Source organism: Mauremys reevesii, linkage group 10 (assembly GCF_016161935.1).
Source record: "Mauremys reevesii isolate NIE-2019 linkage group 10, ASM1616193v1, whole genome shotgun sequence".
NCBI classification, from domain to species: Eukaryota; Metazoa; Chordata; order Testudines; family Geoemydidae; genus Mauremys; species Mauremys reevesii.
In genome coordinates, this window is record NC_052632.1 from 41441059 (window position 1) to 41459065 (window position 18007).

Consider the following 18007-nt stretch of genomic DNA (forward strand, 5'->3'; position numbering starts at 1 on the left):
ATGCTTAGCCCTTGCATTCAGGAGGCCTGTGCTCCTGAGTATTTTAGTATCACAAGTACTTAGTTCTTCACTGCCATCAGTTCCACCAAGTTGTGAGCCTATTAAATGAGGAACTCAAATATGTGATGCACTACAGAGCTGTAGGAAGTTCAGTACCTTATTTGTGAAGGATGTGTTCTACAGACACCAAAATAATTAAGTGATCAGGAAGGTCACTGGAGTACCCCAGACTAGTTTCCAGTTGAATTTTCTATCGATTCAGAGGTTATTTTGCTCTGTACAATCTGAATTCATATGAAGTCCCTAGTGGGGGGTGTAATCTGTGTTGCATAAATAGCAAATTTTTAAAAATTTGCTGCTTCCTCAGCATGCAAATACAGTTTTAAAATCTTCCAAAGAGTAATGTACCATTTCATCCCACTGAATAGCAAATATCAGTAGCTAGTAAGAATGGAGGCTGTGTCAAAACAGCCAGGCAGGATGTTGGCTGAGAAAGAACAGCCGAGACTGCTACAGCTGATCATGTGGGGCCCAGAGCAGCAGCAGCAAGAGGCTGTCACACAACTGCTTTGCACTGCCATTGTGCATTATGTCTTATACACATTATGGCTGTAACAATGCTAGAAAGTACTGTCAGATTTGGATATTGCTGGCTTGGTTACAACTGCAGGGGCGCAGAGAGCCATTTAACCAAACTGTAAACCCTGTATCTGATTGAAACCACTTCAATTCAAGGGGTGTCGCAGCACCCTCAGTTCCAGCACCTATGTACAACTGCTGTTCACAGGGCCTTAATTAAGCTTCCATAATCCAGATTCAGTACCCAGGTGCCTGACACTTCCCAATATGTCGTATGCTATTAATTATCCAAGGCTGCTGCTCCTTTCAGCTCTGATTAAGAACTCACATTTCCTCTCCCCCACACCATTTTGAAGGACTGTTTGAGTGATGGAAAGTCAGCCATCAGCTCACTGGCAAGGGCCAGACAGACAAGACATTAGCAAAGGTAGGAGAAAATCAGGCACAACTGCTGCCTGGGAAGAACTGTCCCTTGTTCAGTGCTACATGGAGGATTTACAGGTCACCAGGGGAAGCCAGCTGGATTTTTTTTGGACTGCACAGGAAGGCAGGAATCCAAACCTACTGGAGTGCCAATGGCTCCTAGGAAGACCCCTCAACAGGAAATTCTTTCCGGGGGTCTGTGCATAAGCCTGTTTAGTACTCATTGCTCCCTCCCTGCATGGCTACATTGCTTCTGCAACAGTCACCTGACAAATCCCACCCCCAGCCATGGGAGGAAGCTGCAGGAGCCCTGCTCAGGGTACCATGCAGATCAGTTTTGCAGTATCTGAAGTGACATTTGGTGCTGCCCCAGTAGATTGTGATCCACTGCTACAACCAAGTGACAGGCATTAGTGGGAAGGGAGACATGCTCCCACAAATCATGAGCTTTGGCATGAAACTTGCCAGTAGAGCAGCCTGCAACACTTCACATCACTACCTTCCCTAAGTAGGGTCACTTCCACTCCTCCAGAACCACCCCTGAATGGCCACCCCCATGAAGAGTGTGAGAAGACACTGCAACCCACATTCCTATCAGCACCTGCTATATGCCTGGGGCCTTCAATGTCACCCCATCAATGCACAAAGATGCACTAGCCTTTTAACCAAAGCAGCAGGTTGCTTCTATAAAAAGAAGAGTTTCTGTAGCAACCAGGCTGAACTTGTGCAAACTCTGCTGAAGCAGGAGATTGCCATGGACTGATACTTCAGTGAATGTAACACCATCTGTGAGATTGTTCTTCCCAGATCTTTACTATAAGGACCTGAAAGATGAGTCCACATCCCCCTCCTGCACCCTACCCAGCCACACCACTAAATCCTGGTCTAGAAGACTGAGCAGTACAACATTGCTCTTCACTTCAATTTCTAGAGAGAAAACTAGTGCCCAGACCTAGAGCACTCCATACAGCTGGTGCTCTGAGCTAGATCCCAGCTGAAAGCCAGGGTGAACAGAGTTTGGAAGGGGGAAAATGCAAAAGAAGCCAATACTTTCCCCCACGAGCAGAGTGAGGGCATGGCAGCAGAGACTTTAACTCTTGCAGACAAAGTGCTGTTCCCCAGAACATGATTTGTTTTAGTCTGAGACTAGAGAAAAAAAGTCCTGCCAAGCCCTTTTACAGAGCTGGGAACCTTCTGGTTGAGCTTGGTACTTGGAGCTCAGTCCACGCCCCATATGAAGAGTGCAGGCAGCAGACCCAGAGAGTGCAACAGCCTAAGCTTGTGTGCTACAGCAGCATTTGCTGCCAGGCAGGGGGTCCCTCTGCAAACAAGCAGCTCCCCCTGTAGAGAGCTTTCTGCCAGCACACCCTATTTTGCCCAGGTAGCAATTTACTAGAAGATTTATCTGGAGTGGTGCAAGTTTAACACCACTTCCACACTGCAGTGGCGTTCAGTGTAGGCGTTTAGCTCAATCTTCAAATATACCCTAATTCTCTTGGAAGGAAGGTATGAGCAGATTTTTTAATAAAGCCTCTTGCCCATCAGCACATTAATCCCTCCCCAGACATCACAGGATCAGGAGAAGCCTGGGTATTTTGTAAGTTTTCCTGTTTCACCAGCCAAGACTGGAGTAGTTGCAGAACATTCAGAACCAAAACCTCCCCTTATTCTGTCCCCCAAACTTAGAGTATTTATAAGGTTAAGAGAAATCCCTCAACCAGTCAACCTCCTCCTGTAACAGCCACTTTCTGGGCAATAGGTTCACTTTTTAAAAAAAGCAAATAATCAACAACTGTTGCTGTGCGTAAGCAGAGAGCGACTCACCAGACTGTGTGCTGGTCTGTGCTGCAGTATCAGAGTCCTGAGTGCTCCATGGTCTGTCCCACCCTGTCAGATTGAGAGACTGCAGGCCAAGGCACAGGTCGTTTGTGTCCGGGAGGCCACGGGGAGACTCTTGCGCAGAGCTGGGGAAAAGCATCCTGCTTGCCACTGCTCCTTCAGAGTCCTGGAAGTCTGCTCAGGTGGAACAAACACAAGCTGAAGAGTTCAGGGATTTTTAGGAGGAGTTTGCCAAAGCTTCAGGCCAGACCCTGCCCTATGATGAAGCCTCTGAGACCAACAACTACACCCCAAAAGGAGAAGACAGCCATATGTCCAGGAACCAGCCCCCTCCCTCCTCTGCCCCCCCTCCACCTTCCTATCCCGTCTGCATTACTGACTGGGCCAGCATGTGATCAGGCTGCTGATGCTTACTGTGCTGACAGTGACGTCACTCAGGCATGCAATATAACCGCATCATTTATTACAGAATAAAGGTAGAGAGAATAGATTCCCCTAGAAGATGACACAGCATGCAGAAAGGAAAAGGCACAGCTACAGTAAATCAAGACAGGCAGACAGCACAAATAAGCCGTGAGCTACAGCACAGTGGAAAAGAGGCTCGAGACAGCAATCCTCAGCTGCAGCAGCTCAGACCCACTAGTTTAGTGCTATCCAGCTCTCCTGTCCCTCCCCCTCCACCCACAAACCCAAGAACACTTTAGTCCTGGACCAGCTCCAGCTGTTGGCTCCAGCCCCGATTCAGCCACCCAATGCAAAGCTTCACAATTCTGCTAGCATAATCTATTTGCTTCAACTTGGCCACTGAGCCTCCCTGACTCTGCATTGTTTACTATTCAATAATATAGATAACCTTCAAAAAAATCCTCAGCACTAGGAAGAGAAGTGCATATATTGCAGGCCAGTCTGAGTCTGCATGTCACACTGGGAAAGAAACTTGGCCAGAAAGAGCAGAATTCCCAATTCACATTTCAACAGGAATTTTCATGGTTCACTGACCTTCTATCCTTCCCCACCCCATTCCCCTCCCATGGGGGAGAGGGGGGAGAAAAGGTGACACAAGCCAGAGCTATTAAAGAGGCTGGATTCCTGCCTTAGTTTAGGAGTCTGTGCCAGCATGCTAGAGAAATGCAGGCAGTTTGTTGTGAGAATGCCAGTTTGATGCAAGATCTGGGGGCTGATTAAGCCACAAGATGCTCAGCTACCTTACCCAAAAATCTGAGTCACGCAGGACATTTGTAAGCCAGCTCCCAAGCAGAATGACAGTAGTCTCCTCCATGCTGCTCCCAAACCCCTCCCATTGCATGCCATCCAATGAACACCCCGCCCCCTTCCTCTTCAGCAGGGTGCTGCAGTGACTCCTGCTTGCCACATTTGTCACGTGTAATTACAGCCACCCCAGGCATCACCAGTCTGGTACTCAGCCCTGTGACCTTCCTTCCGGCCCCATAGCAGAATCCCAAGTGATTTACTGGTCTACATGACTAGCACAGCTCCAGAAGCTGACACCAATCAAATACCTTAACGTAGAACCAAGTTTATGCTACAGTAGAAGACAGGCCCTACCTAAACCTCACAGGGAGTTGGGAACCCCAAAGTTTCCTATCATATACAGTATCTGATGATCAGTGGGAAGTCTGGGGCCTGCAGGTCAGAGATATGACATGGTAATGCTGCAGCCACACCTGCTGGCAAACCAGCACTCTGTCCCCACTGCCCTCATGACCAATGTCTACAAACACTGTAGATTTTAAAATGATTGTCAGACTAGTACAGCCTCTAATGTGGACACAATGATGTAAAGGTGCTTATTATAGGAAGGGCTAGTAGTCCTGCCTATAATGGGAAGTTTGGGGCAACCTTAATGAGGCCATTTTCAGTTACATGCAACTTCGCCAAATTGTAACCATTGGGGCTGAAGTTTTCTGTGCCACGTATCAGCCTCCATAGACATTTCTCTGAAGATAAGCCTAAGCATTCAGCTGTTTCCAAGAGTGAGGGTACGGAAAAGAGCTATTTCTCCCGTTGTAAAGTTCTGGAGATACTCTTTGGAATGCTCTAGCCTGCCCATGCTTTGGAGCAGGAACCTGGAATTTGGCAAAAGGCACATCCCTGACCCAAAGGCAGCTGCTGTTGCCGCCATCCATCTGTAGATCCCCCCATATGACAAGCCTCTGAAAACTGTAGCTTGCACATGCTGAGAAGAGACTTCAGGGATTTGATTTGTTAAACAAGATCCCATCCTGCACATGCTCCAGCCTCATAGCTCCTAGTGCTGACCAGGCCAACAGAGCACATGCCACTGGCCATTGGGTGAAGCGTGGCTCTCCCCATAATGGCTGCTCTGGGCCAGGGCAGGGCTGGCCACTGAACAGAGCATGGAGTCCCTGTCTTCAGCTGACATCCAGGCAGTCATTTCAAGGCAGGGGGAACGGAGATCAGATGGGGGAGACTGGGATAAGGAGCCAGGAGAACTGAGGACAGATTAGATGAGAAAACTGACGGAGACTAGGAGTTAGTGGGGATGGGAATGTGGGTGGGGGCAGGGACTGGGAAAGAGGTAGGGCAAGTGGAGGGACTGGGAACTGGCTGGGCAAGGAGCCTAGGAGTGGAGTAGTTTGGAGCAGACACTAAAACTTACTGGGCAAGCAGACTGGGATTGGAAGCCTGATAAGTGGGAAGAATAGGGCTGGGACTAAGCTAGGGTGGGGAAAACTTGTACAGGTAAAAGGGGTAAGGGGCACAAAGGGTTCAACTGGAGGGAACGGGCAGAAGGGCACATTCCCCTCCAGGACCTGGAATAGAACTGAATTCCCAAGTCTCTATTCCTCTGCTGCCAGCAAATATCTGGCAAGGTGACCCTTCCACCACTAGTGCTGCTCCATGCAGAGGACGGCACTACTGCAGTCAGTTACTCTGTTCCCTCAACTGGCAGAGGTCAGTACATGGATCCAAAGGCTCTGACCCAGCTTGGGACCCATGGGGTGTCAAGATGTCAACGTTTTTAAAAAATGAACCAAATAAAGTCCAGGTGGTTACATGCAAAAGCTATCTTGAGAACACTGCCAAGTCAAGAACTCAAGTTCAGAAATGCCAGAATTCAGGTGCTGCCTTAATTTAGCCCCCTTGCATGTATGTATTACCACAGTCTCACCACATTAACAGACCATTTTCCACAGGACCTTGCCTCATTCACGGCATGGAATGCAGCTGCTGTGGAGACAGGTCAGAGCTGTTAGTGAAGGAGCCTGTAGGATCCCTGCCTCAATTGTCAAAGAAGTTGGGAGGGGAGTAATGAGTGAGGCAGACAACTGCAGAAAGAGAAAGGAGGGTGTGATGGGGCATGCATGTCCCACACTGGGACTGCAGGGGTTAACCCTGCAGTGTGGGCTGAGGAAGCCATGCCCCCATGGCCCTACAGGGCATGCTCAAAGTGCAACACCAGTATAAGAGGGAGCAGCCTGGCTCAATCTTGGCAGACCACCATAGGGAAAGGTGGTGTGCTGCTGGCCCTTGCTGAAAGGCTGCAGGCACTCCCTGATGCAGAGGCCAGCCAGCTGACAGCAACCCTCAACTCACAGGCAATGGACATGACTGAGGGAAGAAGGAACAGAGGGAACTAGGAAGCCATGAGATGCAGAGAAGTGGGTAGGAGTCTTTGCAGGGAGTTGGGACAACCAGAGGCTAACTCAGTGTGTTTCAGCCAGACCCCTGCTGAGATGGTGGCAGGCAACCCTGCCACTGACAGGGCTCTGGTTTGGGACCCAGTGGAGAGGGAGGGCCCAGGTCCCCCTATCTTGGCTGCCACCCCACCTGAAGTGGTGGCCCATCTTGACAGTGATGGACTCTGGCCACTAGGCTGTGCACCCCTGATCTGTGACAGAGGGTCTCATGGTTATGGCAGTTAAATGCTCCTGAGGAATTCCATCCTATCCTTGCCTCTTCCACAAAATGTCTATATGAAGCTGGGCACAACTTAAAACTTCATAGGGGGTCATTAAGTGTTCCTCATTTTCTGGGTGCCCAATTAAAAACCTTGGTTTGATTTACACATGTGCTGACCACTCTTGGCTGCAGATGAATTCAAATTGGAGCTGTGCTGTGAACACAATGAAGTGCTAAATAATGCTGAGTATTCTGAAACAAAGTCAGGTTGTAGAGGTTTCAAATTGGGCACCCCAAATTAGTAAGTACATCTGACCTTAACTTGGGCAATAGGGATCCCACCACTCCCTCAACTCACAGGAATGTTTGAAGCCTCAAACAGTAGAGACGAGAACCACAGACAAGCCCATGAGGAAATAATTATCTTTAGAGCAGGGTTTGACTAGCATGCAGTACGAGGCCTAGGATTACACTGAACAGTGAACACAAAATATTACATAGCTACTTATTCACTGAGCACTAGCCATTCTGTGCACTGACTGAAATGTGACCTGTGGGAAAAAAAGATAGTCTTCAGCACAATCACATACTATGCATATGCCTTATGATAAGGCAACTGAGCTGAAATTGCAGAGGCAACCTAGCATTTTCTAATTTGAGTGCTTGCCTTTGCAACCTGCATGATTGTCTCATGTAGTTTTCCATGCAATACTGATACAGCTTATTCCCTTCCTGCACAGGAGTAAGCTACACCAAAGAAACACTTATGTTCTACCTATATCTGTGTTAGGGTGTGGAACTACTTTAGTTCTAGTAGTATAGTTGAAGGGGCAACTTTTCAGATGAGGCCTGACAGACCTTTAATACAGCATCATAAGAGTTTAGACACTGTTCAGGCAATTCAGTTCGTTCCCACAGCAACCATAACTCAGCCCTCATGATTATTCAACATTTCTACGTATGCTGTTTATGGGAGTGCCACAGTCCAAGTCTGTGGGAATTATCTTTCCACTGATGACTTGTGCTTTAAAACTACCACAGTGACTAACTTGTCCTGACCTCCAAGCTTAATAGAAGGGAAAGGGTGCTATGCATTAGATCAGTGCTCAACCTTTCCAGACCACTTAGTAGTCTGATTTGTCTTGCATGCCCCCAAGTTTCACCTCACTTAAACTACATGCTTACAAAAAAAGACAATACAGAAGTCACACACTATTACTGAAAAAGGCTCTCATTTACCATACTTCTATTCCAATTGATTTTATAATTATATTGTACTTACATTTCAGTATCTAGTACATAGAGCAGTATAAACAAGTCACTGTCTGTATGAAATTTTAGTTTCTACAGACTGCTGGTGCTTTTTATGTAGCCTATTGTAAAGCTAGCCAGATATCTAGATGAGTTTATGACCCACTGGAAGACCTCTGCATATCCCAGGCTGAGAACCACTGCACTGGAGAGCATATTCAAGTCAGACTCTGCACACTCTGGGCCAGTATGGTGTGAACTCAACACCCTATAGACCACAAGACATTTTCAGAAGAAAGGCTGCCAGTAATTAACACTTCCAATGTCATCTTAAGGTGACCTGCAGAGGAAGGAATGAGTTCACGTCCTCCTTGCTATAATGAGAGAGGCCTGAAACACTCCAACTTAAATTTATTTTTAAGCCTGGCAATTCAGGTCATCTACAGCTTTCCTGCATCCATTCACTATAGATGGACAATTAGTATGACACATGCTTTACTTTTAAGAGGGTCCCAGCTTTGCAAAAGATGGGTACAGGTCATGCAGGAAGATGCTAGATAATACAATTTCCAGAATCTGCTTGAGAACACTACCTCCCTAGCTCTCCAGTATTCAGCCTTCTAGTAAGATTAAGGTGATTAGGACCTAATGTAGAAAAGGCCTTTTTTGCACCATTAAGTTGTATAAATCTGTCTCCACCTGCACCCAAACAGATCAGTTATACAAACCCCAACTGCTGCCTTCACACTCATCTTATCAAATCAGAGTCAAGAGTCTAGCAAAGCGCACTCCTGCATCCCTACCAAGTTCCAGCTTTCAAACCAAGTGACCTCATGAAGCACAAGTCAAGTGAACATTCAAATCCAGAGGCACAGGATGTAGATAGGCATCTTTAGCTAACCCTCCATTAGAAGGCCCCTCATTTCACAGAAGGTAAGAAGTTTCAGGTTCTTTGTAAGACCCTGTGGTTTAGATCCATGCTGATCCCTAGATGCCATGTTGCAATGCTCAACACCCTGCCACCTAGCAAAATCCACAGCCTCAAGTTTGGCTTTAGGCTCCATAGACACTGCATGAGAGCACTGGTACCCAAGAATGGAGCTCCCAGAAGCCAGCAAGCTGAGTGGGGAACAACCTAGGCTAGCCAATAGGAAGTGGGGGTGGCGTAACCCCACCCTTCAAAGGAAGTCAGGTGCCTTCAGGTTTGTGCCACTGTTGTGCTTCACTGTAGGCAGGACCTATGTTGCCAGGAGGGAGATTCTCCTACTGATGCAGGTATCCATCTCCCTATTTTCTAGTGATGACCAGGCATCTCCCTCTGCTCTGATTCAGCCATGCATTCTACTAGAGAGAATAAATCAGACCCAGGTCCAAGCCCCTGCTCCCCACCAGGCTAAGGAGGAAAAAGTGAACCAGGCCTCACATCCTGGCTGAGTGCTCTAGCCACTGGGTTAAGAATCAGAGCCACCTCCTCAGATAGTGTTTTGTGGAGAGGCATGAGGCAGCAGGTGTGCTTGCAGGAGACCCACACCCAGTTCATGGCTAAGTACCAGGGCTAAGGGGCTGTGTGCACACCCAGCAGCAGTTTAAATGCCATGGGACTAAGCACCTGCAGGGTTAGATAGCAGCTGGGCAGGGGTTTTGAGGATCTAAATTTTGGACCCAGGCACCTAAATCCCTTTGTGGCTCTAGCTCTGAGTGTAGATTTCTATACTTCAGTTGGTTTTTAGGCCACTGGTTTTCATGATTTTAGGCCACTGAATGAGAATTCACTTGCTAAAGTGTTTCTGCCCATAATGAAACTGAACTAGGAGTTAAGGATGTTAGTGTCTAAGGTCTGAGAATTCACATTTAGCACACTAAGGGCTTGTCTACACAAATTTCATGGCAAACTGCGGTGTGAATCTATCCTACACTAGCCTGCCACTGTATGGACTCTGCTGACACATTAACAGTTCAAAGAGAACTGGACTACTTCTGGCACCTTAGAGACTAACAAATTTGAGCTTAAGTTTTTGTGGGCTACCGCCCACTTCATCAGATGCATAGAAGTGAACATAAAGTAAGAAGATATATACATGAAGAGAACATGAAAAGGTGGAAGTTGCCATACCAACTTTAAGAGGTTAAGATGAGCTATTATCAGCAGGGGAAAAAAAACTTGTAGATATAATCAAGATGGCCCATTCCAGACAGTTGACAAGAAGGTGTGAGGATACTTAACGTGGGGAAATAATTCCATTTGTGTAATGACCCAGCCACTCGCAGTCTCTATTCAAGCCCAAGTTAATGGTATCTAGTTTGCAAATCAATTCTAATTCAGTTTCTCATTGGAGTCTGTTTTTGAAGCTTTTCTGTTGCAAAACTGCCACCTTTAAGTCTGTTACTGAGTGGCCAGAGAGGTTGAAGTGTTCTACTGGTTTCTGAATGTTGTGATGCCTGATGTCAGATGTGTGTCCATTTACTATTTTGCATAGAGACTGTCCAGTTGTGCCAGCAATGCCCCTCTGCCATGTACATTGGCCAATGATGGCATATCACATTGGTAGATGTGCAGGTAAATGAGCCCCTGATGGCATGGCTGATGTGATTAGGTCCTATGATGGTGTCCCTTGAATAGATGTGGACAGAGTTGGCATCAGGCTTTGTTGCAAAGATAGGTTCCTGGGTTAGGGTTTTTGTTGTGGTTGCTGGTGAGTATTTGCTTCAGGTTGGGGGGCTGTCTGTAAGTGAGGACTGGTCTGTCTCCCAAGATCTGTGAGAGTGAGGGATGGTCTTTCAGGATAGGTTGTAGATCTTTGATGCGCTGGAGAGGTTTTAGTGGGGGCTGAAGGAGACTGCTAGTGACAAAAGCTTATGCTCAAATAATTTGAGTCCAAGGTGCCACAAGTACTCTTGTTCTTTTTGTGGATACAGAACAACAGCTTCTACTCAAACCATTAACAGTTCATTAACTCACTTTAAATCAAATCCTCAATGAAATGGGACTAAGTCAAAGTACATTAACTCAGCAGGGTCCTCATGGACAGTCTGTAGCATGCTAGTGGGGGTGGATCTGCACTCCAGTTTGCCATGAACTGTAGACAAGCCCTTAGTTTAAGAGCATGGAATCCTGGAGATCTGTATTGTTTGTAGCTAGTGGGTCTTTCTGCAGCTAGGGACCAGGCAAGAAACCCTAAGCAGGGGTGGCCAACTTGAGCCTGAGAAGGAGCCAGAATTTACCAGTGTACATTGCCAAAGAGCCATAGTAATATGTCAGCAGCCCACCCCACACTCCCAGCACCTCCCATCCACCAGCAGCCTGGCCAATCAGCACCTCCCCATCTGTGGCATGCAGGAGGCTCTGGGGAAAGAGGGGGAGGAGCAAAGGCACAGCCAGCTCAGGGGAGAGGGCAGGAAGGGATGGAGTGGGGGCAGGGCCTGTGGCAGAGCCAGGGGTTGAGCAGTGAGCACCCCCTGGCATACTGGAAAGTTGGGCCCGTAGCTCTAGCCCTGGCTCTGGAGCCACAGGTTGGCCACCCCTACCCTAAAGGGTTTCAGTTAAATGTTGCTTTTCCCATAATCTGAGGGTATGTCTACACAGCAAAAACCCACAGCTGGCCAGTGAGGCTCAGCCGTGGGGCTGCTTCATTGCTTGTAGATGGTCCAGGCTCAGGCTGAAGCCCTGGCTCTGGGACCCATTGGGATAGGACAGTCCCTGGGCCTGGAAGTCTACACAGCAATGAAATGGGCTGCAGCCCAAGCAGGAGTCAGCTGGCATAGGGCAGCCATGGGGTTCTTTACTGTGTAGACATTCTGAATAGTGCCAAAACTTAACATTTAATGGTATATTAACTGCTTCAGAGCCAGTGGGGAGTTTACCTTGTTTGTGATTCACTGAAAACTTTGAAAGGCCAATGATTAATGACAATTTCAAGAACCACAGAGAAAAGGCATGGCTCTGCAGCAGAAGAAAGTGGGAGTCAGACTCCACAGGACATACTTGCCTAAATCATATGCAAATCCATTTCACTGACAGTCAGGAAGTCACTGCAGGAGAACCTCAAGTCTGCATCAGCTAGAGGAGCCATTCCAGCTAACACAGCTGCAGCTAAGCACTACACAATGCAAACATACTAGAAGGACAACATTACCAGATCAGCTGGTGGAGAAGGGGCTATCATCTCAGTGCCTGCCTATACCAGGGGTGTGATTTTTAAATTGCACCAACATGTTACACAATTGGTCAGTGTGGAACCAGGTGGTGCGCACTGCAGGTAATACATTAAAGGTCCCCTAGTGCGCTTTAAGGCGCACCAACAGCATCCACACAGATCAATAGGCAACACGTTAACTTTAGAAGTTACTCCCTATGCTGTAGACAAGCCTTAAGACGATTACTAGACTACCCAGAGTTGAGGGGATCTGCTTCTAATCACTGATGAGTCAGATTTGATGGAGACCCATTTACTGAATTGCTGGAAACAGCTACTGGAGTCCACACAGAAAGTCACCCTTTAAAGTCTGATATCTGAGATGCTATGCATTTCCTACCATGCACGTTAAGTAACAATACTCAGCTTTCCTGATGTTAGCCCAGTTCCAGGTAAGTCACAAGTTATCTTCAACTGTTGAGTCTTACCTGTGCCTGAACTAGAATATCCATGTTATACCCTGCAGAACTATGGTTAAGGCTTTAAGATAGAAGCAGTGCCCCAAAATACAGAACTGACACCAACATGCTGGAGAAGTATTCAAGAGCCCAAACTCAGTGCAGGTGAAGAAATCCAATCCACTTGGCATTTTAGTTGAATATTTCCCTGTAGTTGCACACTGAATGAGGTGGGGAATGGTATGAGTTGTGATCATGCTAGTTGGTGATCTGTAGTGTTTTTAACAAGTGTCTAACTTTTGTGACTGAGAAGAACCTTAAAATGAAAGCTTGGATCCTGCAGAATGACCCTTATGGGCTGGATCAACAATTCTTGTGAGGTAGGCATTTGACACCACTGCCTTAGGGACTAGCAGTGGAATTTGCCCCATTACAAATTCCAGACCCTCAGAACTGGGGTTTAATTTGAGATAATAGGAAGTGCACTTTCTTCTCTCCCAAAAGAAGAGTTGCTTAAGGCATTCTCCTTATGCTCAGGAGGAATGGTCTTGTGGGTATGACACTGACTGGAATTCAGGAGATCTGGATTAAACTCCTGGCTCTGCCTTTGACAAGTCACTTCAGATGGGGGATTGAGGCACAGATGTAGATGGAGGATAAATACTTCAACTGAGATTAAGGATTGGAGCAGTTTAGACTTAGTCCCTGCTCCTAGCACACAGGTCCCCCCCATGCCATTGTCTTTGTAAAAATGCCACCTTTAAGACTAAGCACAGGCTGCAGACTAAAAGGCAAATGTTCAGGAGTGTTAGCCTCTAACACAGAACTTGCAGGTATATCAGTCAGGTTCTACAGCTAGAGCAGGTGTTGCCAGCAACCAATATAATGCTGTATTGGACATCTGTGTAATCTGGTTTGTTAGTGACTAAAACGGAGTTTTGGGCAACTTCTGGAGCTATTCATTCAACATATGCAGTTGTGTAGTTACTAGGGACAGCCCCATAAAACTCAGCTGTTTGTCTTAACACTGGTTAAGATTAACCACAAAGAAAACAGTGACCTTTTTTAAAAGGCTGACATACTGGTAGGCTTAGTATGGAGCATTCAGTCCCACTGGTATTAGTTTTTCCTCCATGTGAAACTTAGAGTCTAAATGACTCTCCAGCCATATACACTACACCAGTCAATTGAAAGCTTGAAGCTTTATCTGCAGAAGGACCACCAAGCTTAGACAATGTTGTTCCCTTTCCTGTGTCTGCACATCTTTCCACTCTTGAAGTGAAGGGTCTTTACATGCATTTGTGCACTTCCTCAATAGCACTAGACAACTATTTAAGTAGCAGTGAAAAGGGCACAAGCCCCTTTCAGCATGCATAAAAGGATTACACTCCATGTAGAATAAAGATTGTGGAGGCATCTTATCCTGGATTTTTTTTGAGCTGGGAAAGTCAATGGAGATTGGCAACAGACAAATTAAAGCATGAATGATTCCCCTACTGGGTTAAGTCCTTTTCTTAGCTTTTTTCCCCCAGGAGCTTTAGTACTACAGTTTTTATCTATAAAAGCTACATTAACTCTTACAGTTGCAAGTCAGGCTCTCTAGTGAAGACAGGCAGTACTTGAGAATGCACGCAGAACCATAATGCTGCCCTTTATGCATGTGAATTATGATCTAGCATTTAGTTATACAACTGCACTATAGGATTTTCTACAGCCAGATACATGTAGCATCTTCTAGCACTATATACCAGAGGGAACTCAGGAATCTTTCCAATACAAGGGGTCTAACTCTCCACTGCCCTGCAGTGGGTATGCAATGCTACCAAATCCAAACAGTGGTTTTTGCAGTCACTTTGCACTAGTGTCACACACATGGCAAAAGGGAAATCAGGCCCAAGGTGCATGGTGAGTGAGGAACAGTTCCTGCAGGATCCTGCCTTGTTCAGTCCTTAAGAGTTTGGACAAAGCAGCTATGACTACATTCTACAAGAAACAGTAAATGATCTTGATCCTACTGCTTCTGCACAGTGGCAGAATTAGAATCACATGGACAACATGAGCTTTGTCATTCTTGACTAGTGACAAATTGTACATGTGTCTAACGAATTGGGTATTCACCCATGAAAGCTTATGCTCCAATACATCTGTTAGTCTATAAGGTGCCACAGGACTCTGCTTTTTACAGACCCAGACCAACACAGCTACCCCTCTGAACATTAATGTTATCTTTTCTAGCTTAAATACCATGAACTGGTACTGATTAGACCCCACCTAATGCCCTGTCCTCATGCAAGTGTGCACTCATTGATACAGGACTCTGCATTTTCCAAAATATGGAAACTCCTGGTTCACTGTAAGTGTTCTAATATAAACTAGATAAGGCAGGGCTCCTTCAGCAAAAGCATCTTCCCCTTTGCCAAGAGGAGAGATGTAACTGAAGCTGCCATGCTTGTGAAGTGGCCACACCATCCATAAACTGACTCAGGTGGCTGCTGATAGCTTGGGTCTTGTGGCCCTCTGCCCAAGCTGTGTAGATCACCTGGCCCGTGCTGACTCAAGCCCTTTTACCAGGAGCTCAGCTAAGTGATATACTGCTACAAGATCATAGCACTAGACTGTACTGCAGTAAATGGTAGTGATGGTGGAGTGGCAGAGTCTCTAGCATATCCCTCTTTGGCTCAGGATGGGTAGTTGCTGGAGGAAGAACCCCAACCCTTGGTTGGGCATGTCAGTAAGTTTAGGTTAAACTTCAGGTTGCTAAAAAAAGACTGACCCAACACTAATAGACACTTAATTTTATGCCACTAGAGGCAGCTTGGTTTTAAGTATTGTCCTGCAGTGCTCTGCAATCCAACCATGCAGCTTTGTGCTGATGCATGAAAGCCACATGGTTAAAGTGACCAAAAAGCAAAGCAAGCCTACTTTTCATTGTTCAAGCTGGGCGAAAGTGTAAGGAGTGCACAAAGTGGTGAAATATACACCACACAATTGTAGTTCACAGCTCAACTGTTAGTGAAATGCCTAACAGTGTTTTATGTGCAACTTTAGAAACATCTCAAAATACAGTAGTGCTGCAAATGAGATGGGAATGGAGGTTTTGGACCCACCATATCCCAGATGGCCTCCTGCATTCATGCAGCAGAAACCTTAGGAAGCTTCACTATAAATCTGGCTTCTTGGTGACATGGATTAGTCATGTGTGTGGATAAAAACTAATATTTAAACAAACAAGTCCAGCAATGTTATCCTCTGTACATAAGCGAACTGCACCCCTTATTTCAACCTCCTGTTGCAGACAATGAGATCTGATAGACACTTACTCAGGTCTCAGTTGTAGAGAGACCCCTTACATATTTTCTCATTCAGCCAGTGTGTTATGGCTTTTGCCAATTCAAGAACCACTTTGGAAAGAAGCCAGTGAAGACCACAGCATTCTGTGGTAGACAGGGAACAATATTGCCTACATATTGTAATTACATAGTGCTTGGAATGGAAGTCTCTTCAGTCACATTTGACATTTTGGATATTTTAAGTCCAGTGTATCGATCAAGGCAAACTTATGCCAAAGTCCCATAGTTTGCCTGTGTGTCATGAAGGCTCTCCACAAAGATAACCTGGAACTCAAAACGGGGCTGAGTAACAAACATGCCCATTAAACGAAAGCTGCCCAGTTAGTTTCTAGCTTTCACCATGCTATGGCAGCTGTGCTCCACACTGCCCAGGGAGTAGGATACATCCATAACCAAACCCACTGTTCCTGAAATAGAACACTTTGATCCACTGGCTGAAAGGACCCAGGAGAAGTTTACTAGCAGCAGGCTGGATGAACAGACATCCACTCCTCTTTGGGGCTTGCAAGCAAAAAGCTGAGTCTTCACTAGGAGCATTTTCCTAGTATAGCTATGTTGGCAAAATTTTAGGAAAGACCAGGCCTATGGCCAGATCTACACTACAGACCTATAACTACATCATTCAGGGGTGTGAAAAATCCCCACCCGAGCTATGTAGTTACACTGACCTAACCCCCAAGTAGGTAGTGCTATGTTGACAGGTGAACTTCTCCTGTCAACACAGCTACCACCTCTTGGAGAGATGGATTAACTATGCCAATGGAAGAAGCTCTGTCAGTGTAGTAGTGTCTTCACTGAAGTGTTGCACAGGTGCAGCTGCACTGCTGTACACAAAGATGAGCCCTAAGAAAGCATTTAAACATCAAAGTAGGCAACTGAACCCAAAATAAGTTTTGCACTAAGCAGATTAGCACCACTGCAAGAGGTGACAGACATTAAGTTGTTTCCATGCAAGTTTGTGTGTAAACCAGAATTAAGACCCTGACCAGACCAGGAAAAGAGACTTGACCCTTTTTGATATTTCTATGGTAGAAACAGAAAAGCTGTTGAAAGAGATTCAGGCTCTTATGCATCACAGGGCTGCGCACACACAGATCTGCAGTGGTTTCCATGACAAGTCATCTTTAATTACATTCCCCACTTGTTAGTACTCTTAAGACACATTAAGAAATAAGCAAAACAGGTTTACATATTATATCCAGCTATGGAATCACTGTACTGCAGCCATCTGACATTGTGCCCTGTGCTCTTATGAGCACTAGCCAACCAAGTCACCTGGCAAAAGGTCACGTCTTCCTTTTGTGATGGGTGTCGTGCAGACTCCACTGAAATCCAGAGAGTTATCCAGCATGGCATTTATTCTGCGGAAGATATCTGCATTGCTGCAAGTAGAGAGAGCAGGTGCATCAGGGCTATCCCAGCAGTCTTTGGTGGTCTTCCCAATATCTTCCTTCTAGGCAGAAAGGGAAAAGTGTTAAGTGTCTTGCCAGCTAATATCTGACTTACATGGCCTACTTTGACCAAGGTATTTTTACAGCCATAGTCTGGTTTTACATTCAATGCTTGGTTACTTTTACCTTTAGACTAGCCCTAAGTCTAGAGGCCTACACTGGCAACACTAAAGTGCTGCCGCAGTAGTGCTTTAACATGCCTTTTGTGGTTGTGGCACAGGACTAGGAGAGAGAGCTCTCCCTGCACTCTAAAAAACCCACCTCCACAAGGGGCATAGCTCCCAGCACTGGGGCACTGTTTACAACCCTGTGAGAAAGCACAGTGTAAAGTTGCAGCACTGTTAATTGCCAGTGTAGACAAGCCCTTAGAGCCACATTTCAGTACAGTTCCTTTGGGTCAGAAGAAGAGTGTCAAGAACATGAGTGAACAAGTTTGTTAGTATAAAGAATGACCAGTGAAATCAGAACAACCCTCCAAGTCTTACCCTGTTCTGTAAGAGACAGAACCTAGTCAAGCAGTGTCTCGCCTGGGGCTGCACAAGTCAGCAGCATAACTGGGATATAGGACTCAGTTCCTGTCTACCAGTCCTGTGATCATATCACAATAGCTACTGAGAACCCTTTCAGCAATGGATGTG

At 46.2% G+C, this 18007-nt stretch overlaps 1 protein-coding gene across 4 annotated transcripts in view; it reads right to left on the reverse strand.

The window, feature by feature from the left end:
• Positions 1 to 18007, reverse strand: part of CPEB1 (cytoplasmic polyadenylation element binding protein 1) — a 79562-nt gene that overhangs the window by 40097 nt on the left and 21458 nt on the right. For 2 of the 4 annotated variants that reach the window (XM_039492858.1, XM_039492855.1), the window contains exons 2-3: positions 17194 to 17371; positions 2827 to 3015 (exon numbers count right to left, since the gene is read on the reverse strand). In XM_039492858.1, the coding sequence (XP_039348792.1) occupies positions 2827 to 3015; positions 17194 to 17371 (367 nt within the window). The remainder of the gene's footprint in view (positions 1 to 2826; positions 3016 to 17193; positions 17372 to 18007) is intronic. The other 2 variants (XM_039492856.1, XM_039492859.1) reach the window with 2 other exon arrangements.